The sequence below is a fragment of the Thamnophis elegans genome, chromosome 14, assembly GCF_009769535.1.
Source record: "Thamnophis elegans isolate rThaEle1 chromosome 14, rThaEle1.pri, whole genome shotgun sequence".
Taxonomy (NCBI): Eukaryota; Metazoa; Chordata; class Lepidosauria; order Squamata; family Colubridae; genus Thamnophis; species Thamnophis elegans.
The window spans coordinates 12,436,282-12,461,544 of record NC_045554.1 but is presented as its reverse complement, the minus strand read 5'-3'; the positions used below and the strand labels follow the sequence as shown (position 1 = coordinate 12,461,544).

The following is a 25,263-nucleotide window of genomic DNA, read 5'->3' as shown; positions in this document are numbered from 1 at the left end:
CCACCTCACTGCACCAGGTTGTCTTGTAGCCTATGCAGCAAACAGGAAGGAAGATCGAATTAGACCCCGCAGCACAGGAAGAGGTGAAGAAGAGTGAAACTCTGAACTGAACCAAAAAATAAAAAAATCATTAAAAAGAGATAATGCAACGTTGCTGGAATCATGTCGGCAATCCAGTGACAAGAAAAGCTGTCATTTGCAACACGAGTTAGTCTCGTCATAATTTTATTCTTGGACCGAGAACATCCCAAAAGAGACCTAGATCTACCTTTTATCATAAAACTCTCGGCCGTTGGAAGCCGCTGATCCAGACAAGATATCTCTGTTCAAAACCAGATCTTCTAAACAAGGAACTTGTATGCAAAAGTGAAGCACTCAAATACAGAAGTTTGGCTCTCCATAAGCTGGAAGTTGGATTTAAAATGAAAGTTTTGGGGAGTCCCAGAGGAATTTCAAGAAATGTAAGTATTTAAGGGGACTGGGAAATTAAGTGTCTGTGCCTATATGTACCAGTAGTCCTCAATTTACGGCATTTCATTTAATGACCATTCAAAGCTACAACAGCACTGAAAAAAGTAGACCAGCTTTATGATCTTCACACACAGGATGGTTGCAGCATCCCCATTAATCATGGGATCAAAATGTAGAAGCTTGGCCACTGACTCATATTAATAACGGTTGCAACATCCGGGGGGTCATGGTCTCCTTTTGCGACCTTCTGACAAGCCAAGTCAATGGGGAAGCCAGATTCGTTTAACAACTGTGTCACCAACTCAACAACTGCCGTGTTTTTCACTTAACAACTGTAGCCAGGAATGGTGGTAAAATGAGGCAAGATTCTCACGGTGCTGTTGGCCAGACAGTGTCGGCTAGTGACCCCCAGGGGGAGACCCTTCCCTGTGGGAGCGCCTTCCCTCTGGAATGAGCTGCCCCTGGAGCTTCGTATAATCCCCGACCTCTGGTCCTTCCGACGCGCCCTAAAAAGTTGGCTTTTCCAGCAAGCCAGCCTGGCCTGAACAAAACAAAATAAATTATTGATCACTTTTAATTTGAATTTGAATTTTTTTTTAAAAAAAATGTCATTGTCAATTTTAATTGGGTTTGGGATATTCTATTTAATTTTTTTTTAACTTTTGTATTATGTGTTTATTTTAATGTTGTACACCACCCTGAGTCCTTGGGAGAAGGGCGGCATATAAATCTAATAAACCTAAACCTAAACTTAATGAGCGTCTCACTTAACAACAGAAATTTCGTGGTCATTCGTGGTCATAACCTGTATTTTGGAGATGGGTTTTTAAAGAAAAGAACAGGAGGAAGCAAAAACTATTTTAAATTTGTCTGCTGATAAGGTAGCCAAAAGTCACAAGAAGAAGAAGCTAGGCCTGACAATGGTGTAGCCAAGACTTGGCCTGTTCCTTCAAAGCTTAAAACAGTTGTGCATCTTCTGACAGCAGTCACACCGTAGTATCTTGTGGCCCCTGATGTGCAGATGGGACCTATGGGATGGACAACCAGTGAGGGACACTTTTGTTAGGTTTTGAATGTCATACGACAGCAAGGGAAGTGGCTGAAAGATGTTTGCCAGGAAACCTTCATGGCTTTGACTCAGCATCACAAGAATCAAATCCTGGGGAAGCCTCACAAAATGGAGAACGAGAATCGGTAACGGTGTTTATGATACAAAAATGCAAATTCGTTTTCGTTTTGGGAGATCTGAATCCTGTCCTGCCACCATTTGGGTTGACGGGCAGAGCTTTTCAGCGGAGGAGTTTTTATTTTTAATCCCCCCACCCAGAAGAGATGGGACTATCTGAGTCATCATCCTTTTGCAGACGTGGGTTTTTTCCCCCCTCTTTCGTAGGAAAGTTTAATCCTACACATTCAGGCCATTTTTCAAGATGATAGCAAAGCACGCAGAGGACCGATGCAGAAAAGAGGGACATTGCATCAAAATGAAAAAAAAGAGAAACAATACAATATAATAATTTTCAATAGCTCATTTTTCTTTTTCCTTTCACTCTCCCGAGCCACTAGTGACGGAAGCATTTTGCTTTGCTTGAAATATTAGAGATTGTTGTCCCAAAGGGGCTTTTTTTTCAAGAGGCAACTAGACTTTCCCTGTTTTTTTTCTTTGAAGACAATTCACTTCTCATCCAAGAAGCTTTTTCAGCTTTAAAAGATAGGGAGGAATGGAAGGATTTATTCTCCTTGCAGACAGCTGGTCATTTGCATCCTTTTAGAGCAGTGTTTCTCAACCTTTGCAACTTGAAGATGTCCGGACTTCAACTCCCAGAATTCCCCAGCCAGCATTCGCTGGCTGGGGAATTCTGGGTGTTGAAGTCCAGACAACCTCAAGTTGCCAAGGTTGAGAAATACTGTTTTAGAGGGTCCTTGAAGCACTTGGAGGTTTATCTGTGTACTGAGAGTCACCTGAGTTAATGCTCCTGGTTCCCCGGTTCTCTGAAACGTTAGTCCAGATGAAGGGAAATGGCCTGAAAACTATTGTTTACTAGAGATGGCAAATGTGAGTTTAGGAGACAGGGAAGGAGTGGAAATTGGTATGAAACAATGGGAGGTGATTAGAAAAGCAAGTAAGGTCATTGGGAGGAAAAATGAAAGGCGTTTTCCAGCCAATTCTGCTCAGTGGAGCATTTTGCCAATTTATTGTCCAACAGGGTAATGATTTAAAATAATCCAACTTCTCAACATAGGTGTCCCACAACTAAGCAGCGCAATGAGGATGTTGCATCAGCAATTGCTGAGCATTAGGACAAGGCTGTTTTAGTATGAAGATGGCAATCCTGAATATTTTTCCATCTCACGAGTAAGGCCCAGAGGTAGCTGACATACATCTTGTCTTTGTTCCTGGAGGCAACCTTGATAGATAAAGATGGGCAGCTGGGATTGATCAAGTCCTTTTGTTCTCTCAATGTTTTGATTTCTTCCCATAAGGCACCACCCAGATGATAAATTTGGGTGCTGCTATTAGGACAACAGTAGGACATACAACAATAGAAATGTTGTTGTTAGTTGCAAAGTCGTGTCCAACACATTGTGACCCCATGGACAACATTCCTCCAGGCCTTCCTGTCCTCTACCATCTCTGGAGTCCATTTAAGCTCACACCGACTGCTTCGGTCCATCCATCCATCTCATTCTCTGCTGTCCCCTTTCTTTTGCCCTCCTTTTTTCCCAGCATGAGGCTCTTCTCCAGTGAGTCCTTCCTTCTCATTAGGTGGCCAAAGTCTTTGAGTTTGCTCTTCAGGATCTGGCTTTCTAAAGAGCAGTTGGGGTTGATCTCATCTAGGACTGACCGGTTGGATCGCCTTGCAGTCCAAGGGACTCGCAGGAGTCGTCACCAACACCAGAGTTTAAAGGCCTCCATTCTTTGGCGCTCGGCCTTTATAAAAATAGAGAGAAGAAATGGTGATGTATTGAAACGGTTGATTGTTTTCCCTCCTGCCTTAGCAATAATCTTTTTTTTTCCTCCTTCAGAATCATGGATAAAGTAAGACTTCCCACAGGATCCATCAAGTAGACAGTTTTGAAGGGTGAACATGGTGGAATTTGTCTGCTACATGCAGTCAACACTCTATTGCAGCTAATGATCCCAGCAAATCCCTGATGGATGGTGAGTCTTACCAGGGGATACAGTCTTGCTCTATTTTATTACAGTTGGGTGCACAGTCGGCCAGATGTTTAGGCTGGATTTGGCATTTTTGCCCAATTGTTGAGTTTTCCCCAAAGATCTGGGATAGGCAGAAGTTTTTGATGGTGTTAAAGATATCCTCGCAGGACATGAGCTGTTCCAGATAAAGCTGCCTTTTGTAATTGACTAACAGGATTTTGTCAATTGCAAAAAAACAGCTTGGAATCCTCCTCCTCCTCCTCCTTTTCCTACTTCTCCTTCTCCTTCTCCTTCTTTCTCCTTCTCCTTCCTCCTCCCTCCTCCTCAGTGGTGGGATTCAGCCAGTTCACACCACTTCGGGAGAACCGGTTGTTAACTTTCTGAACAGTTTGGTGAACTGATCATTGGAAGAAATCATTAGGGCAGAGAACCGATTGTTAAATTATTTGAATCCCACCACTGCTCCTCCTCCTCCTCCTCTGCCTGTTATGAAAAATACTTTTGTATATGAGTCATCTGGACAGTTTTTCATCTGAACAACTTTTAGCAAAAAAAAAAGGAAAAGACTTTACTCCATGGGACCACATTCAAGATGCTTCAACCACTCCTGGCCTTGTATGGATATTGGTTAGGGTTCTTCCCCATATGGGAGATTCTAAATATAAAGAAAAAAATAACCAGAACTTTCATTTCCCTTTGAAGCCAACACTGATACAATTGTCTTCAGTCCCTTCAGTTGAGAATTTTGGATGGGATTACTATTATACTTGGAACATGGTGGCTCAGTGGCTAAGACACTGAGCTTGTCCATCAGAAAGTCAGCAGTTTGGTGGTTCAAATCCCTAGTGCTGCGTAACAGAGTGAGCTCCTGTTACTTGTCCCAGCTTCTGCCAACCTAGCAGTTCAAAGCATGTAACAATGCAAGTAGGAAAAACAGGGACCACCTTTGGTGGGAAGGTAACAGCGTTCCATGAGTCTTTGGCATTGAGTCATGCCGGCCACATGACCATGGAGATGTCTACGGATAGCGCTGGCTTTCGGCTTTGAAACAGAGATGAGCACCGCCTCCTAGAGTCAGAATGACTCAGCACATATGTGCGCGGGGAACCTTTATCTTTACTTTACTATTACACCTTTCAAAGCCTTAAATATCAGGTGACTTAATCTGCACTTTCAGTGCTGAGCATCATACTATTTGATCCATAAAAAAGAAGGAAGCATTTAGAAGAGAGCACTCTCTTGAGCCTTATTGAACTATAGCAGTGATGGCAAATCTTTTCTGTACAAGTGCCCCAATCAGAAAAATGCCTGCATGCTTGTGCATATGCGTGCGCCAGAGCCGAGGTGGCGCAGTGGTTAGAATACAGCACTGCAGGCTACTTCAGCTGACGCAGTTCTGCAGTTCGGCTGTTCAAATCTCACTGGCTCAGGGTTGACTCAGCCTTCCATCCTTCCGAGGTGGGTGAAATGAGGACCCGGATTGTTGTTGGGGGCAATATGCTGACTCTGTAAACCACTTAGAGAGGGCTGAAGCCCTATGAAGCGGTATATAAGTCTAACTGCTATTGCTATTGCTAGAATGCCAGAATTTGAAGACCAGCTGCCACTGCGGGCCATGCCTGTTTCTTGGCCATTTTTCAGGCCCCGGACAACATCTGCGGAAAATGGTCCAGAAAACAACCGAAAGAGGCCTGAAAATAGCCCCGGAACATGCCCAAAAACGGCCTGAAAAAAAACCAGTTTTGGGGGCATTCTTCGGGCCATTTTCATGCCATTTTCCAGGCCACAGTGAAGACCAGCTGCCTGGTGTGCTGTGTGAAACCAGACAGATCAGTGTGCCCATAGAGAGGGCTCTGCGTGCCACCTCTGGCAGTCGTGCCATACGTTCATCACCATGGAACTATAGGAAGGTTTTCAACTTAGGGAAGGTCATTTGTGGCCAATTAGACAAATACTCCAATTCCTGACATGACATTCCTGAATCTCTGGTCACTTGATCATCTTCTTCCTTCTTTCTTCACAGAACCAATGTCCAAAAGCACACTGAGGGTCTTCAGACCTGGTGTGGCACTAATCCAGAACTTATCCCTTTGGAGAGGGTGACCGATCTCCTCCTCGTGGAAGGGCTGAGCGATCTCCAGCAGAAGCAACTGATTTCATCCAGATCGAAACCACCAACGGCTTGAGGAACATCTCCAAAAAGATCTCCCTAGAGAAGCTCTTCCTGCCTCTCTCCAAGCTCAGCATGCCTCCACGGGTCTTGATGACAATTGGTGTGGCGGGGATCGGCCAAGAGCACCTTGGTCAAATTATTTGTCCACGCTTGGGCCAAGAGAGAGATAAGCAAAAAGTTCACATTTGTTTGCCTCTCACTTTTCGGGAACTGAACGCTTACGGAAAAGCTCTCGGCCCGAGAAGCTGGTCAGGCTGGCAGCCCCCCACTTAATGGACCTCAGCCTTCTTCCCGTGAGCAGTGCCAGAGTCCTTCTGATCCTGGATGGACTAGACGAATTCAAGACCCTCCTGGATTTTCCAATGCAACGGTTTGCACGGACCCCCAGAAGGAGATCCAAGTGGACAACCTACTCACAACATCATCCGAGGCCACCTGTTGCAAAAGATGTCCATCTGGATTACTTCCCGGCCAACGGCAACCAGCCAAATCCCGGGGGTCTGGTGGACCGGTTGACTGAGATGCAAGGTTTCGGAGAGACTGAAATAAAAAACTATTTAGGTCACATGTTCGGTGAAAACCAAAGCTTAGCGGACAGTGTGATGCAACATCTCAAAAGCAACAAGTCCTTGTATGCCCTCTGCACTGTGCCAGCGTTTTGCTGCATCTGCGGCTCGTCGATGGGCTATTTCCTAACGAGTGCTGCTGATCGGCCTCCAGAAACTTCAGCCATCCCTAAGACGTTGTCAGAAATCTATTCCTATTACTTTAAAATATTGCTGTGCAGTGATTGGCAAGGGAAACAGAAGGAAGTCCTCCGGATTGAACCAATGGTGAACAATGGCAAGAAGATGATGAATGGGCTGGGGCGATTGGCCTTCTACAGTCTGATCAAGAGAAAGTAAATGTTTGTTGAGCAGGATATGAAAGCTTATGGAGTTGACCTCTCTTCCCTTCACTTCAGCTTATCCAGTAGGATCCTGCTTAAGGAAGAGATCTCGTTTTCTAGCATCTACTATTTTCCCACTTAACGTTTCAGGAATATCTAGCGGCTACTTATTATTATTCCGTGGCCAAGCGTGCCCTCTTTGACCTCTTCGTTGAAAGTGGCATGTCTTGGCCCAAGCTGGGCTTTGTCAACCATGTTAAAAATGCCATCCAGAGATCCTTACAATCCGAGGATGGGCACCTGGACATTTTTATACGCTTCCTTGTTGGTCTCCTTTCCCTCGCCGGTAAACAAAGTCTTGTCCGATTGGTTCCTGGTGAGGGACGAACACCACAGCTACCAGAGTCATGTGGTGGGCCTCTTCCAGAATTTCCTGGCCGTGGACCAAGTTGTCTCCTGCAGGACTGTGAACCTCGTGCGGTGCTTACACGAGCTTCAATACACAGAGGTAGCTGCCAACATTGAGGAGGCCATGAAAACCGAGAACCTAGCTGGAATGTTGACCCCAATGAATTGCTCTGCCTTGGCTTACGTTCTCCAGACATCAGAGGCGTGTGTGGAAGAAGCCAATCTCTCCAATTGTCTCACTTATCACATCTTGCAAAGTCTTCTCTCCCAGCTGCTTTATTGTCGCAGTCTCAGGTAGGTCTTATCCAGGGTTGAAATGAGATGAGGCTCACCAGAGCTTGATTATTTAGACAGTTATTAGAAATCAGGGGTGGGATTCTGCCGGTTCAGCCTGGTTCGGGCAAACTGGTATCTCCGAAGATCCGAACCGGTTTGCTCCCATGAGCAAGTGGGCTCGCCCATCTGCCGACCTGCCCCTGCACTTTACTTACCTTTCTCTTCTCAACTGTCTAGGGATGGGGTGACTAAGATGCTGAGCTTGTCGATCAGAAAGGTTGGCAGTTCGGCAGTTCGAATCCCTAGCGCCACGTAACAGAGTGAGCTCCCATTACTTGTCCCAGCTTCTGCCAACCTAGCAGTTTGAAAGCATGTAAAAATGCAAGTAGAAAAACAGGGACCACCTTTGGTGGGAAGGGAACAACATTCCGTACATCTTTGGTGTTGAGTCATGCGGCCACATGACCACGGAGATGTCTTCAGACAGCACTGGCTCTTCTGCTTTGAAATGGAGATGAGCACTACCCCCTACAGTCGGGAATGACTAACACATATGTGCAAGGAGAACCTTTTACATATCTTCTCAACTGCGTTGCACGGAAGAGTAGATTGCCATGCCTCAGCTGTTTTCTTTCCCAAACAGTAATCTGGAAGTTAAGTCTTCTCTACACTGTGCATGCAAAGCGCATGCTCAGCAAACCAGTTGTTAAACCAGTAGGATCCCAGCCCTGTAAATAAGAGGCACATCCTGTTTTTCATTCAGGAGTCCAATGGTGGTTGCACAAAGTTCTCCCCCCCCACCTTGTGTTTTCTCCCACAACAGAAACCTGTCAGCATTCCAAATACCATCCAGGATCAAAACAGAATTCAAGGCATAGCTTTCATCAAAGTTCCAATTTAATAAGAGAGACATGTTGGTACAAACTGTGGAAACCCGAATCTGAAAGCTTCCTAAGTTTTCCACCCAGTTCAAAGTTCAAGACCTTGCCCCCGCACCCACAAGTCCATCACATAGTCCAATCTTCCTCTGCCACGCTGGCATTCTACCTATCTAGTTCCGGTCAGGTGCAGAGGTGCAGAGACAAAAGATGACCTTGGGCTTCTCGAAAGGAATGTTTTATTTGATAGCAACACATTCTGCTCCTTACTATTCCCCCAGCCCTATTCCCCACTAAGAAACTGCATAGTCAAATAATAGAAAGTGTGACAGGCCAAAGATCCTAAAAGGAATATGACTGGAGGCCTGACAGAACTTTCGCCACGACACCATCACAATGGAAATGGCCCAACGTCCCCATGGACCTTCCATGGTTGGGTGAATTAGGACTTGGACCTCCCCTCTTCTCATTCAGTACTTTACTCCCTTCCCCATAACGCTGTCAGTGCATCCAATTGAAAGCAGAACTCCGAGGCAAGGAAATTCCTCAAAGAACAATTATGGGATACATCATTTTGGCGCAATTGGTGAAAACCTCCTCTGAAGGTTCCCACGGTTTTCATCCAATTCAAAAGTGAAAGTTTCCCCTCCCCACTCCAAGTCCTCGGTCGCATGGTTCAATGGAACTGCTGGCCGGTTGCTTGGATACTTTGTTCTTTCTCTCCCCAGCCACCTGTTGGAATGACCTTGGTTCCCACAAGAAAATCTTTTGCTTTGACTGCAAATCCCCAGTTAACGGTTTCCCTCCCCCCTCCCATCTAAGGGCAACCCTGAGCCGCAAAGATGGCCCCATCCAGGTTCGCTTCAGGGCTGCTAACAGCTTTTTGGATTGTTTCTGGGAATTTCTATAGCTCGAGGTCCAAAAGTGCATTTTTTTTTTCCAAAAGAGAACTGGACTTGTTTTTTTTTTGTTGTTGTTTTTTTGCTTGAAAACATTTCACTTCTCACCCAAGAAGCTACTTTGGTTTTTTAGTTCAGAAGCAGCTTCTTGTATAAGAAGCGAAACATTTTCAGATAAAAAAAACTAAGAGAGTCTAGTTACCTTTTCGGGGGCGGGTGGGAAATATTTAGGACAACCATGACCTGGATGATGGAGAATCTCTGTAGACATCTGGCTGAAGACAACTAGAATTTCAATCTCCCTGCTCTGTCCAGTCTTCATCTTCCTTTCAAACCAACAATTCAAGATAGGTTCAAGACAGATTATCGCCTAGGTTCACACCAGTGGTGGGAATCAAAGTTTTTTTACTGCCAGTTCTGTGGGCATTGTGTGGCATTCATGGCTTGATGGGAATGGCAGGAAAGGATACTGCAAAATTCCAATTCCCTCCCCATTCCAAGGGAAGGATACTGCAAAATCTTCATCTCACTCCACTCAAGGGAAGGATACAGCAAAATCCCCATTCCCTCCCCACTCCAGGGGAAGGCTACTGCAAAATCCCCATTCCCTCCAACTCCAGGGAAAGGATACTACAAAACTCCCCATTACTCCCAACTCCAGGGAAAGAATACTACAAAATCCCCATTCCCTCCCACTCCAGGGAAAGGATACTGCAAAATCCCCCTTCCCTCCCCACTCCAGGGAAAGAATACTACAAAATCCCCATTCCCTCCCCCCCACTCCAGGGAAAGGATACTGCAAAATACCCATTCCCTCCCCACTCCAGGGAAAGGATACTGCAAAATCCCCATTCCCCTCCCCACTCCAGGGAAAGGATACTGCAAAATCCCCATTCCCTCCCCACTCCAGGGAAGGATACTGCAAAATCCCCATCCCTCCCAACTCCAGGGGAAGGATACTGCAAAATTCCCATTCCATCCCGATCAGCTGGGACTGGGAGGCAGAGAATAGATGGGGGGGGGCCAGCCAGAGGTGGATTTACTGGTTCTCCAACTACTCAAAATTTCCGCTACCGATTCTCCAGAACTGGTCAGAACCTGTTGAATACCACTCTGGCTCACACCCACCCCAGCCGCCTTTGGTCAAATGTTCTCACAGCCACTGGGAACACTCCACCATTTCTCATCATGGGCCTAAATAACCCACCCATTTCTTTCTTCTCCCCACTAATGAAAAATGCTTTGGTCCCCCCCCCTTTTTTTCTTCCCTGCAGGTTGGATTGCAACCAGTTGAAGGACCGTGACAGGACCTTCTCAGCCAGCATGCTGAGTGTTAAAGACTGTCAAATTCAGAGAATCAGGTATTTCTCATCGAGAGGACAATTTTCTCTCTGTCTCCCTCTCTCTTTCTCCTTCTCCTCCTCTTCTTTTTCTCTTTCTCTTTCTCTCTCTTTCTCATTCTTTATATTCCTTTCTCTTTCTCCTCTCGCTACCTTCTTCTTTTCTTCTCTCTCGTTCTTTTTTCTCTCTCTATCTTTCTCTTCCTTCTCTTCTCCTTCTGCTCTTCTTTTTCTTTCTCTCTCGTCTTTTTCTCTCTCTCTCTCATTCTTTCTCTTCCTTTCTCCTTCTCCCCTTCTCCTTCTTTTCTTTCTCTCTCTTTCCTTCTCTCTCATTCTCTCTCTTTCCCCTCCTCCCTTCTCCTTTTCTCTTTCTCGTCTCTTTCTCATTCTTCTCTTCCTCCTTTCTTCTTCTCTTCTCTCTCTTTTCTCTTCTCTTCCTTTCCTTTCTCTTTCTCTTTCTCATCCTTTCTTTCCTTCTTCTCTCATTTTCTCTTCCTTTCTCTTTCTATTCTGCTCCTTTCTTTTTCTTTCCTTCTCGTTTTTTCTTTCTCTCTCTCATTTTTTCTCTTCCTTTCTCCTTCCCCTTCCTTTCCCTTCTCCTCCTTCTCTTCTCTCTCATTCTCCCTCTTCCTCTTTCTCCTTCTCCTCCCTTCTCCTTCTTTTTCTCTTTCTCTCTCTTTCTCTCTCATCCTTTCTTCCCCCCCCCCCGATTGAACACGAGCATTTTATATTTCTGTTTCCATTCTTGGACATTATTAGCAGCTGTCATAATTATCCCCTTCGTGGGGAAGAAATTATCCTTGTTTTGGGATGAAAAAATCATAGTCTCACCCCCCCCCCCCAACATCTGACAATAAGACTGCAACCTCATAACAGAGATGGAGGAGATGGATCGTTTCCTGCTTCTCCTTCCTTGGTCTTTCAGAGATCCTATCTCTGTTGATTTCTAGCAGTGTCAAATTGAGACAGGACACATTTTTTGCAGCTGTCACTTTTCTTGATGTTCCAAGGTTTTTATTACTTGTAAGACAATAAAGAACAAATATTTAATAATGCAGTTTCCTTATGATTGATGACAATTGATATCTCCTCTGACATGATAATTTGAAGGAGAAGACTATATTTTTAGGAATAATTTCTTATAGATAGGACCGAGCGATGGGGGATCGAAAATGACTTACAAACAATTGCGTTGCAGTTGCCTCAACTGAGGGCGACATTCTTTTAGATGGGGTGGGAAGAAATATCCAACTGGTTCCATTCCAAGCTGGGAGAAAAGGCCTTGGAGACAAAATGGAGGGTAAAAGATGATTGGAAATAGGGTCCATTTATTGATGAAGCAGATTCTGGGCAGCTGACCACATGGAGTTGCGAGTGTGAGGGGTTTTGTACCTTCTCTTGGCTTTTGCACTTGAGCTTCCTGTTCCTGTGCAAGAACACACATTCTATTGGCTGTTGACAGACTCCCATGGGGCCATGCATGGGTTATGTAGAGGTCATAGCTGATTCTATAGGCAAAGTACAAAGCCCAGGTGTTTTTGTCTGAGCTAAGTTTGGTTGACGTTTCTATGGGTGATGCAATGACTGAAATACCCTTTGCAGATTGCGCAATGTAGTGAGCTCTGTATCTTCTGCAAAACGGTAGTGGGCTAATGCTATTATGCCCTGAAGGCCTATGGCCGAAGATCTTTTGTTTTGTAGATAGGCTGGCACACTCTTTCTTAATGGGCACAAAATATCTGCTTGGGGGGAGGATAACCATTTGTCTGAAGTGGTGTAGGGTTTCCTGCCTAAGCAGGGGGTTGGGCTGGAAGACCTCCAAGGTCCCTTCCGAGTCTGTCGTTCTATATCATTCTATTCTATCAATTTTCCTCTTGCATTTTTTTCTTTTCTTTTTTACATTAACTATAAAAGGGAATTTAAGCTAAGAATCGGGGTTTCCTCTTTGCATGAGAGGAATCCTTTTGTCTGAATATTCTGATAAATTGTAATAAAATGATCTTCCTGCCCTGATTTGTCTCATTGGAAAATATGCATGCCTAGGCACCAGACTAAAAAGCTCTATTTGGCCTTCACTAGTGAACTGGTGATCTATATCTATATCTATATCTATATCTATATCTATATCTATATATATATCTATATCTATATCTATATCTATATCTATATCTATATCTATATCTATATCTATATCTATATCTATATCTATATCTATATCTATATCTATCTAATCTATATCTATATCTATATCTATATCTATATCTATATCTATAATCTATATCTATATCTATATCTATATCTATATCTATATCTATATCTATATCTATAATCTATATCTATATCATCTATATCTATATATCATCTATATCTCTATATCTATATGTCTATATCTATATCATCTATATCTATATCTATATCTATATCTATATCTATATCTATATCTATATCTATATCTGTCTGTCTGTCTGTCTATCTATCTATCTATCTATCTATCTATCTATCTATCTATCTATCTATCTATCTATCTCACCAGTTCACTAGTTAAAGGGAATGTGTGTCTGTGTGTGTGTGTGTGTGTGTGTGTTGTATTTGTGCTGATAAATAAATAAAGGGAGACTAGTATAGATCTATTTCAAGCTATTTAGCTCTCATCAGCTAGCCATACCCTTACTGGGATTTGAACCTGGGCTGTGTTACATATTAGGCAGTTGTGTTAGCCACTCTTTATTTATCAGCACAAATACAACACAAATGTAACAAAAAAGGCAACATTAAAAATAATGGCTTTCTGTCTGGATGAGCCGATAGACAGAGAAAGGAAGCAGTATGCTTCCTCCCATATTTGGGCATACCAGGGGTTGTGACACAATAATAAATATATTGGATATATTATATATAATATATCACCAGTTCACTAGTTAAAGGGATTTTAACTATGTTTTAAATTACTTGTTTTTTCACAGCTTAGCAGAAAACCAGATTGGTACCAAAGGAGCCAAAGCTCTGGCTAAATCCCTGAAGGTCAACAGGAGCCTTTTAGCTCTGGAGTAAGTATTTGGTGGGATTAAAAAAACACCGTGGTGCTATGAAGGGTCGGCAACTGGCTGCCATTGAGTTGAGCCTGCCCCAACAGAGAAACCTCTATCATCACCATAATCCCTCGCAGGGCAAAATCTGGGCAACTGAATAGAGCTGAGTGTTTACTGGCAGTATGCCCTTCCCTGTCACCAATGCGGAGTTTCATTCAGCAGATATATTCCCATTGTGCCCAGAGAGAGAGAAATATCTGCCTCTAACTAGGATCGAACTCACAGCCCCCCTGATTGTGAGGGGAGAGCTCCACCTCTAGGCCACCACACCATTCAACAGGGAAACCTCTGTCCCTGCTTAATATTTGTCATATTTTTTTTAAAGTATTTTAAATTTTAAATACTTCCAAGCAATATTCCCTCTAATTTTTTTTCAGTGTGAGCAGAAAAGTATAGTGTTTGAGTGGCACATTTTCATGCCTGAGCACCTGAATTTTTTTCACAGATGTCACCTAAGACAACAATGAAATCAGTATTATTTGAAACTCAAAGTTATGTTTATTCAAGGTACCTGCTTGTGTTATATAATATCAGTATCACTTAACAACGCTCCTGCTTAGCAACCAAAATGTTGGCTCAGAAACTCTGGCATTTGAAGCACAAAGTCTTAAAGCTGTGTTACAAGAGCCTTTGCACCCCTAACCCTTTAGGGAAAAAAACCCCAGGGGTCTTCAAACCTGACAGCTTTAAGACTTGTGGACTTCAACTCCCAGAATTCCTCCTCCAGTCATGTTGTGGCGATGTCATCTGCATAGATCTGCTCCATCTTCGGGGGCAGGGCTGCCGCTGAAGATGGCAATGAGCCCCCGCCACTACTAGAATAACTGTTGCTGCCTCCTCCTCCTCCTCAAACAGCACCACCACATTTGCTGCCCGGCGCTGCAGCTGAGATGAAGCCGCCAAAGCTCCCGCTGGTGCCCACACCCATGGCAGTGGCGGTGGTGCCTCCCCCTCTGCTCGGAGTACCTTAGCTGGGCTCTGCGTTACCCCTGACGCTGCCTCCACCTCCGCCGTGCTTTTGAGAAGCCATGAGGCCTTTTTTTTCCTGCTCCCGCCCCCTCCACCGCCTTCCTACTAGCTCCCACGGCCTCATGGCTCCTCAAAAGCATGGCGGAGGAGGAAGGGGGAGGGATAATGCGGGGCCCAGCTCAGGTGCTCCGCGTGGAGGGGGAGGCATCACTGCCATGAGCGGGGGTGCCGGCGGGAGCTTTGGCGGCTTTACCTCAGCTGCAGCTTCGTGCGGCAAATCCGGCAGTGCTATTGGAGGAGGAGGAGGAGGAGGAGGCAGCAGATATTCTGGTGGCGGCAGGGGCTTTGGGGGTTCATTTCAGCTGCAGCGCCGGGCTAGGATTGACTGCCCACAAAGGACCTCCCCGGGCTTGTTTTGCTGAACACGGGGCGACTGATGCCAGTTTGAGCGGCCGTGGCCAGCGCAAACTACCGTCAGTCGCTCCGTGTTCAGCAAAGCAAGTCTGGAGAAGTCCTTTGAGGGCGGCCAGTTCTAGCCGCCTGCAAAGGACTTGCCCGCGTTTGCTTTGCTGAACACAGGGCGACTGACGGTAATAAGCGGCGCAGCCGGAGCCTAGGAGGTCCTAGGAGACAAGCTGTGCCGTGTAAGCTCCTGCCACCATCCCCGCACCTGTGGTAACCCTCAATTTTCTGAGGCCCCTCAGCTTCCGGAGCCTGTGACTGAAATCACTGCATGGCAGTTAGAAATTGCTGCGCGGTGCTTTATTGCCACGTGCGCGGCCACGCAGCCGCGCACCTTAGAGGGAACAGTGCTTCCAAGATGATAGCAGAATCCGGAGATGATCAGTGTGTGCCGCTAATTTTCCTCTCTTTCCCTCTGTTAGTCTCCGGAGCAACGCCATCGGGCCCAATGGAGCGAAGGCGCTGGCTGATGCCTTGAAAAACAACCAACACTTGCTTTCCCTAAAGTAAGGTCAACTCCTATTTTCTTGGTCTTGAACCCTCAAGCCTTGAGTAGGTGGTCCTCAACATATGACCACATCTGGGAGCAGAATTTCCATTGCCAACCAAGGCAGATGTTAAATGAGGATGCCCATTTTTTTTATTTTTTTGTGCCATGGTTGTTGTGAATCCTTCAGTTGTTAAGTGAATCCAACTTGCTCCCTTGACTTTGCTTGTCGGGAGCTGCGGGCTGGGAAGGTCACAAATGACGTGACCCCAGGAGGATGTGGCAACCATCAAAAATAGAGGCTGGTTGTCCGGTTTGATTGGAGGACCATGGGAGGCTATAGCAATAGCAGTTAGACTTATATACCACTTCACAGTGCTTTACAGCCCTCTCTAAGCGGTTTACAGAGTCAGCCTCTTTTCCCCAACAATCTGGGTCCTCATTTTACCAACCTCGGAAGGATGGAAGGCTGAGTCAATCTTGAGCCAGTCAGGATCGAACTGCTGGCAATTGGAAGCCTGCAATACTGCATTGTAACCACTGGGAGGGAGGGAGGGAGGGAGGGAGGGAGGGAAGGAAGGAAGGAAGAAGTAGCAATAGCACCTAGACTTATATACTGCTTCACAGTGCTTTACAGCCCTCTCTAAGCAGTTTACAGGGTCAGCACATTGACCTCAACGATCTGAGTCCTCCATTTTATCCACCTTGGAAGGATGGAAGGCTGAGTCAACCTTGAGCCAGTCAGGATCGAACTGCTGACAGTGAGCAGTGAGTTAGCCTGCAATACTGCGCCACCACAGCTTCACAGCTCCATGACGGTTGTAGGTGGGAGGACTGGTCATAAGCCACTCTTTTCAGCAGAGTTGTGACTTTGCATGGTTCCTAATTTAGAATTTAGAGGGGACGCGGTGGCTCAGTGGCTAAGATGCTGATGCTCGTTGATCAGAAGGTCAGCAGTTCAGCAGTTCGAATCCATGCCCCATATAACGGAGTGAGCTCCCGTGACTTCTCCCAGCTTCTGCCAACCTAGCAGTTCGAAAGCATTTAAAAAATGCAAGTAGAAAAATAGAAACCACCTTTGGTGGGAAGGTCACAGCGTTCCATGGCCCTTCGGCGTTTAGTCATGCCGGCCACATGACCACGGAGATGTCTTCAGACAGCGCTGGCTCTTCGGCTTTGAAACGGAGATGAGCACCGCCCCCTAGAGTTGGGAACAACCAGCACATATGTGTGAGGGGAACCTTTACCTTTATCTAATTTAGAATTTAGAATAGAGCTGGAAGGGACCTTGGAGGTTTTCTAGTCCAGCCCCCTGCTCGAGCAGGAGAACCTATACCACTGAATGGCTGTGTGTTGAGGGCTACTTTGATGCTTGACCTTCTAACCAGGCCGTTCTCTTCCTCCAGCCTCCAAAGCAACATGATCAAGGACAAAGGAGCAGCAGGCCTGGCCGAGGTGCTCGCCAGCAACCAAACACTGACGACGCTGCAGTGAGTTTGTCCCATCGTTGACCCCATGGCATCGTTCCCACCCTGTCCCTTCCTGGGCAACATCCGTTGGCTGAGGAATTCTGGGAGTTGAAGTCCACAAGTTGTAAAGTCCCCTGCTCTGAAGTAGGGCTGAGAGGTCCTGATTCCCCCCTCTGGCTCTTTCTGGCAGTGATGGATGAATGACGTTAGCTGGCTGGGCTGCTTGTTGCTATCCAAAGCAGCAATTCTGCAGAGAGGCCCCTTAATCTGCTTTTCTCCTCCTTGACACCATGTTGAAAGAGCCGGTTTTGGTCTAATGGTTTAAGGCAGCAGGCTAGAAAGCGAGAGACCATGAAAGGTGGTTAGGTAGGTTAGATGACTTTGGGCCATTCTCTCCCTCTCGGCCAGAGCCACTTTACCGGTTTGCTGTTGTAGGGAAAATAGGAGGACGGAGGATTAGGTATGTTAATGGAAAAATAATAAAACTGGGATACAGATAAATGCATAGGGATGGATGGATGGACTGACAGACAGAAATATATAGATGATAGACAGATAAATCAAAGAGATAGATGGATAACCATTTGTCTGAAATGCTGTAGGGTTTCTTGCCTCAGCAGGGGGTAGGCCTAGAAGACCTCCAAGGTCTCTTCCAACTCTGCTATTCTATTCTATTCTATTCTATTCTATTCTATTCTATTCCTGATTCTTTATTCTAATATTCTATTCTATTCCTGATTCTTTATTCTATTCTATTCTATTCTTCATTCCAATATTCTATTCTATTCCTGATTCTTATTCTATTCTATTCTATTCTATTCTTCATTCCAATATTCTATTCTATTCCTGATTCTTTATTCTATTCCTGATTCTTTATTCTATTCTATTTTATTCTATTCTATTCTATTCTTCATTCCAATATTCTATTCTATTCCTGATTCTTTTTTCTAATATTCTATTCTATTCCTGATTCTTTATTCCTGATTCTTATTCTATTCTATTCTATTCTATTCTTCATTCCAATATTCTATTCTATTCCTGATTCTTTATTCTAATATTCTATTCTATTCTATTCCTGATTCTTTATTCTAATATTCTATTCCTGATTCTTTATTCTATTCCTGATTCTTTATTCTATTCTATTCTATTCTATTGATAGATAGAGATGGATAGACAGACAGAAACAGACATATAGATGACAGATAAATAGAAGGGATAGATGGATAGCTAGCTATTTAGAGGTGGGTGGGTGGGTGAATGGATGCATGGACGGACTGACAGAGACAGACAGACAGACAGACAGAGAAATGATAGAGTGAAAGCAAGAGAGAAACAGAGTTGATGACATGCCCTCCTCAAATTAGAAAAGACCCCCTCGTGACCCTAAATATCTATGGCCCTCCCTTCAAATTGGCCCTCTTCTGATGTAGAGAGTCCCTATTTAGGACAGTGCCCCATCTCTGGATCCATTCACGGTGTTCTCCTTCTCCTTTCCCAGCATCCAGAAGAACGAGGTAGGACCGCAAGGCTCAAAGCAGCTGGCCGAAGCCCTGAAGAGGAACTGGGGGCTCAAGGACCTCAAGTGAGGAGTGAGAAACAAAATGCTTCCCCTCAGCCATGGATGTGGCAAGAGAGTCGGGGCGGGGGTAGTTAACCATAGAGGTCGGCCATTTGTAAGATGGCTGACTGGTCCATGGGGATTTGTAGAGGGAGAAAATCATGACAGATGCCTTTGATGGGGATCAGGACATCACACACCTGTTGTAGGAATCAGACCACACATGAAGACATCAGAAGGGCTGTGTTTTGGAAACAGGATGTGCTGAGATTGAATCCACTCAGTCAAGCACCATCTTCTGCCTTTTGCTGGTCAAATCTACCCAACTCACTGGAGCAGGGAAGCAGGGAGTACCACAGATCCCTTTTCCTAAGCAGGCCCCTCTCATATGACCAAGAGGAAGGGCCTTCTCCGTAGTGGCTCCCTCCCTGTGGAACATCCTCCCTGTGGAGAAAATATTGCCCCCCATTTTCACACTCTTTCACAGGCCCTGAAGCCATGGCTCTACATGCTTGTATGTGTGTGTGTGTCAAGGGTGGGTTTCCAATTTTTTTTTACTACCGGTTCACTTGTGTGTGGGCATGCGTGCTCGTGCGACGCTTCTGTGCATGCACAGAAGTGTCTGGGTGGGTGGGCGAAGCTTCCCGGCGCTATTACCAATCTGGGCTGACCCGGTAGCAACTCACCTCTGGTGTGTGTGTGTGTGTGTGTGTGTACATACACATACTAGGCAAAATCAATCTTCAACTATAACGCGGAAGCACACATGGAGAGAGAGACAGGGCCTCTCTTATATAGACAGCTTCTTAAAGTGACAGTAACCCTGCTGACTCATTCTCACTGCATCATCTCATTTTACAGCCTTACAGCAGCTATTAAATCATCATTACCTTAACAGCAATATATATGTATACATGCTAGCTGTCAACAGACCTGGAGACTCCAGGGAGGGATGGAGCCCATCAAGTGGCTTATTTGATTGATTGTTGTTGCCGAAGGGGTTGGGGGTGGGTTGTTGCTTTTTTAAATTGTATTTTTATTGAGTTTTTATCTTTGTAAACTGCCCGGAGATACTAAGAGTTAGTTGATTTTCTTAAATCAATCAATCCCTTTCTCCCTTTGCGGGAGAATAACTCTATCCATCAGATGGAATGGAAAAATCAAGCTTATGAGAACTTAAATTTATAATCATTTTTTAAAGTGTCCTCCTACAGGTTTAAATCAACCGGTGTCTTATTAGCTTCCATTCATTGCTCTTCTTTTATAGTTTGTCGGGAAATTGTGTTGGCGACCTGGGTGCGGCGGCTTTGGCTGAAGGACTAAGGTTGAATCACACCCTTCTAACCTTGGAGTAAGTGGCTCACCCTGCTGGTCTCTATCTGATGGGGTGACATTTTTCTCTGGCTTGGAAAGAGACTACAATTTTGTCTAGTGGTTAAGGCACCAACCTAGAAAGCAGGAGACAGTGAGTTCTAGTCCCATCTTAGCCATGAAAGCCATCTGGGTGATTTTGGGCCAATCGCCAGGCGACCAGGAGTTCTAGTCCCACATTAGCCATGAAAGTCAACAGGGTGACTTTGGGCCAGTCACCAGGCAACCAGGAGTTCTAGTCCCACTTTAGCCATGGTGGGGTTTCTACCTGGTGGGGTGACTTTTTCTCTGGCTTGGAAAGAGACTACAGTTTTGTCTAGTGGTTAAGGCACCAACCTAGAAAGCAGGAGACAGTGAGTTCTAGTCCCACCTTAGCCATGAAAGCCAGCTAGATAATTTTGGGCTGATCACCAGGAGACTGGGCATTGTAGTCCCACCTTTGCCATGAAATCCAGCTGGGTGACTTTAGGACAATCGCCAGGCGACTGGAAGTTCTAGTCCCACCTTAGCCATGAAAGCCAACAGGGTGACTTTGGGCCAATCACCAGGAGGTTGGGCATTGTAGTCCCACCTTAGCCCTGAAAGCCAACTGGGTGACTTTGGGCCAATCACCAGGAGACCGGGAGTTCTAGTCCCACCTTATCCCTGAAAGCCAGCTTAGTGAGTTTGGGGCAATTACCAGGAGACCAGAAGTTCTAGTTCCACCTTAGCCATGAAAGCCAGATGGGTGATTTCGGGTCAGTCATTCTCTCTCATCCCAACTCACCTCACAGGATTGTTGTTGTTGTGGGGAAAATAGGAAGAGGAAGATGTGTTGAGTACGTTTGCCCCTTCAGGTTGTTTGTAAAAATAAAGGTGGGATATCAATAAATATATATAATTGGGACTAGAATTTCCATTGCTAAGCAAGGCTGCAGTGAAACATGCTCAATTTTAAGCCCCCTCCTTTTGCCAGGCTTATTAATCACTGCGGTCTTAGGTGAAAAAAACATCAAGTAGAACATGAAGAATACGAGTAAGAAGTGATCTAGCTAGCACACCTTTCTCGTTTTCTGTTGTGGCACGCCAGTGGAGCTGGCAGCAGATTCAGACAGTGAGGAGGTTGGGGAGGAGCATGGGCCAGTCCTGGAGTCTGGGGAAAGGCTCTGATGAGGGCTTTGTGTTGGAGGCAGAGAGGAGGCCAGGACCGTATGCCAGTTATCAGCTGCCTTCGGAGTCGGAGATCAGTGAGGCAGACGAACAGCTGGAGCCAGTTCCCAGTGTGCGCATGTGCATAATTGCCAGACAAAGGGAACAGCTAAAAAACAGGGGTCGACTTGGGAGTAAGGCCACAGGTGGACGGTGAATGGCCCCTCCCAGAGGAAATAAAAGAGGAGTGAAAGGGGAGTGGAGTTTGCAGGAGACAAATAGTTCATTCCTGCACTCTTGTCAAGTATTACGGCGTCTGAAAGATATCGGCCTAGCCACTCTCCAAGCCTGATAAAAGTCAGTAATTGTGAACTATCTTGAAAGACCGAGGAAAGGACTTTGCTGTAGAGGAATTCATTGTAAATGAAATAAAAGGGGTTTATCAGGATGAGGACTCGGCTTCATGCTGCTGGGGAAGCCTAGTCAGAACATTTTCCCATGATTCGTGTCTATTTCAGCCTCCAGAGCAATTCCATCAGCGACACCGGAGTGACAGCGCTCACACGGGCTCTCTGCTGCAACCAAGGTCTCACCAGCCTCAAGTAGGTCCATACTGGGATGCGCCCATCTCTAGCTCCCACGAAGCCTTCTGACCTTTCCCTACAATTCTAAAAGGAGGGATATTTAGAATATATCACTGGCTCTGACTGTTTACCACATTGGTCCAAGTCAGCAGTGATGCATTTGTGAGGTCCTTGGTGCTCTCTGAGTTTGATGGGCACTGATGATGTTAGCTAGCTTGGTAATGAAACGTCTGCAAGAAAACCACCAAGCTCAGAGAGCACCAAAGACCCCACAGTTAAATCCTGAACTATAAATCTTCCCTTCTTTTGGCACACTTACACTTATAATATTATACCTTCCCAAAGAGAGGGGTGGGAAATTTTCGGTGTGTGAGTATGGTGGGGGGATTGTCATGTGTGTTGGGCCTGGTCTCTGGGCATTATGTGAATTTTGTTGTATGGGTATAAGGTGTATGTCAGGGGTGGATTCTGGGTTGTGTTACTCCCGGTTTGCTTTGTGTGCACATGCACAGTAGCAAAAACCAAGATGGCGGCATCTATGGGGCCACCGATAGAACTGGTTTTGGGGGGGATGTCTAGCCGAGTTACTACCTATTCAGCCGAACTGGTCCGAATCGGTAGGAACCCATCTCGGGTGTATATACGTGCAGTGCAGTAGTGGGTTTCAATTTTTTTTAGAACCTCTTCTGTAGGTGTGGCCTGCTTTGTGGGAGTGGCTTGCTGGCCACGTGACTGGGTGGGATTGGCTTGCTGGCCATGTGACCGAGTGGGAGTGGCTTGGCAGTCATGTGACTGGATGGGTGTGGCCAACTTGTAAAATGTGGTGAAACTTACTTAACAACACTCTTGCTTAGCAACCAAAATGTTGACTTAGAAACTCTGGCATTTGAAGCACACAAGTTTTAAAGCTGTCCAGTTACAAGACCCTTGCACCCCTAGCCCTTTAGAAAAAGTACCCCAGGGATGTTCAAACTTGACAGCTGTAAGACTTGTGGATTTCAACTCCCAGAATTCCTCCTCCAGTCATGTTGGCTCAGGAACTCTGGCAATGAAGTGTGCAAGTCTTAAAGCTGTCAACTTACAAGACCCTTGCACCCCTAACCCTTTGGGGAAAAAACCCCCAGGGGTGTAGAAACTTGACAGCTTTAAGAGTTGTGGACTTCAACTCCCAGAATTCCTCCTCTCGCTCTTCATCTTGATGATGTGCGGACGGGCGGGGGGAGGGAGCTGGAACCGGTTCTAAACGGCACTGTAGATTTGTGGAACCTCTTCTATAGAAGAGGTTAGAAGTGGCAGGAACCCACCCCTGTTACAGTGACACTAAAGTATTCTAGGAGATTATCAGATGCTCAGGATATCTGGATGATTCATGCCTACTTCTTCATACCCTTGTTGGGGGCGTGTAAATAAAACAATTAGCTTTTAAATCATCACAAAAGGGAATCGTAAGGATGCAGATTTCCCTATCCTCTTCTACGTTCTTAAGTCAGACTGGAGTGTCATACCAAACAGAGGTAATAATGGTTTTCTCTTCCATTTTTTAAAACAGTCTGCGGGAAAACTCCATAAGCCAAGAGGGAGCGCAAGCCATTGCCCATGGTCTGAGGACTAATTGTACCCTGAAGAATCTGGAGTGAGTTCCTTCTGTGTTCAACTTTACATGTCTATTTGTAATGAAGGTTACATCCAACTCACTGCGCAACAAGAGTTACACTAATATCAGAGAAATGGCAGAATAGAATCATTAAAGAAAGGACACAAAAGAAGGAACAGAATGAAATGTGAATGGCAGAAATTAAAATAGTATTTTATTTATTTTAATTCTCCTTTTAATGATCCCATAACCCCTTGCATCGGGGTGGAGTCTGGGCAACTGAATGGAGCGGAGTGTTTACTGGCCAGATGCCTTTCCTGTCACCAATGCGGAGTTTTATTCAGCAGATATATTCTCATTGTGCCCAGAGAGAGAAATATCTGCCTGTACCTAGGATTGAACTCACAGTCCCCCTGATTGTGAGGCGAGAGCTCCACCTCTAAGTCACCACATTGCTCATTTTATTTATTTTAAATAATTAAATTGAATTGTAGAATTGTCCTCCAGCGAGTTGCCCCATGAGAAGTTGGCTGTGAGTTATCCTGCAGTGAGTTGGCCATGGCGAGGTGGCTGTAGAAAGTTGGCCATGGCGAGTTGGTTGTAGAAAGCTGGCCATGGCGAGTTGGTTGTAGAAAGCTGGCCATGGCGAGTTGGCTGTAGAAAGCTGGCCATGGTGAGTTGGTTGTAGAAAGCTGGCCATGGCGAGTTGGCTGTAGAAAGTTGACCATGGCGAGTTGTCTGTAGAAAGTTGGCCATGGCGAGTTGGCTGTAGAAAGTTGGCCATGGTGAGTTGGCTGTAGAAAGTTGGCCATGGCGAGTTGGCTGTAGAAAGTTGGCCATAGTGAGTTGGCTGTAGAAAGTTGGCCATGGCGAGTTGGCTGTAGAAAGCTGGCCATGGCGAGTTGGCTGTAGAAAGTTGGCCATGGTGAGTTGGCTGTAGAAAGTTGGCCATGGCGAGTTGTCCTATTCTGTGCACCGTAACTCGCTATTTGTACTGAGGATGTGTTTTATTGGCTTATTGGGACACTTGATCTTAGGGGGAGGCATTGTTCAAAAAGTTCTATTGTGGGCCCAAATGCAAAGAGCAAAACCTTTTGTAACAGCACCATATTAAAACTTTTGGATGCTGGCTATTTAATGATTACTTTGATAGTGTTGGAAGAAATATCTGTCTGGTTCATTTCCAAGCAGGAGAAAGATATTGGAGACAAAATGGAGGCTGGAGGTTGATTGGAAAGAGGGTCCATTATTTATTGAGGAAACAGAACCACGTTTGTGGCTCTGGGTCAGCTGGCCACATGGAGTTGAGTGGAGGGGTATTTATACCTTCTCCTGGGCTTTGCACTTGAGCTTCCTGTTCCTGTGCAAGAATGTGTATTCTATCGGCTGTTGTCCCATAGGGCCATGCACAAAACCTAGAAGTTTGTCTGAGCTAAATTTGATTGAAGTTTGGCTGATGCAATGAAAGAGGCAATTGCTATTGTGGCAGAGGGCTAACCCTACCTTCGTTCAGACCTTGCTGCAGGGACTTTGCTTATGAATAGAACTACCCAGATCTCAATAAGCACTTTCTCTCTTAAGTGCTGGCATCTGCTGAGGGCCATCAAGGGGGGCTGCTTTCTGTCTCCAAGGGCATGTTTCTCTATTTCTCATTCAGGGAAATATAATATTCTGCCTTTTAAAAAATATTTCTCAAAATATTTCATTCTTCTAGGAGAGGCGTGGGTGCTAACTTTCTACTATAGTTTTGAGAGCCATGTTGGTGTTGCAATTAAAGGCATGGGGCTAGAAACCAGGGAGCCATAAGTATATTACATTATTTTGAAATAACCCCCGTGAAGCTAAATCTTCAATGGGATCCGTACATCTTTCTAACCCTCCTTTCTTTGGGTGTTTCTTCCAGCTTGGCAGCCAACTTGCTTCATGACGAGGGGATCCACGCCATTGCCCAGGCGTTGAAGGAGAACCAAGCCCTCACTTCTCTGCAGTGAGTTATGGCATTTATGCCAGGGTGGCATTTGCGGTCTTTCTTGGCCTGGCCTCATCCTGGCTTTCAGG

At 45.4% G+C, this 25,263-nt stretch overlaps 1 protein-coding gene across 1 annotated transcript in view; it reads left to right on the top strand.

The window, feature by feature from the left end:
• The first annotated feature begins 1,597 nt into the window (after nt 1-1,597).
• NLRC3 (NLR family CARD domain containing 3) overlaps nt 1,598-25,263 on the top strand; it is a 36,900-nt gene continuing 13,234 nt past the window's right edge. The window contains 20 exon segments of the mRNA XM_032231029.1: nt 1,598-1,665; nt 5,655-5,779; nt 5,782-5,921; nt 5,923-5,989; nt 5,992-6,035; nt 6,038-6,161; nt 6,164-6,217; nt 6,220-6,291; nt 6,294-6,824; nt 6,827-7,032; nt 7,034-7,395; nt 10,429-10,515; nt 13,458-13,541; nt 15,437-15,520; nt 16,908-16,991; nt 18,469-18,552; nt 19,796-19,879; nt 21,546-21,629; nt 23,161-23,244; nt 25,109-25,192. Coding sequence (XP_032086920.1) covers nt 1,598-1,665; nt 5,655-5,779; nt 5,782-5,921; nt 5,923-5,989; nt 5,992-6,035; nt 6,038-6,161; nt 6,164-6,217; nt 6,220-6,291; nt 6,294-6,824; nt 6,827-7,032; nt 7,034-7,395; nt 10,429-10,515; nt 13,458-13,541; nt 15,437-15,520; nt 16,908-16,991; nt 18,469-18,552; nt 19,796-19,879; nt 21,546-21,629; nt 23,161-23,244; nt 25,109-25,192 — 2,552 coding nt within the window.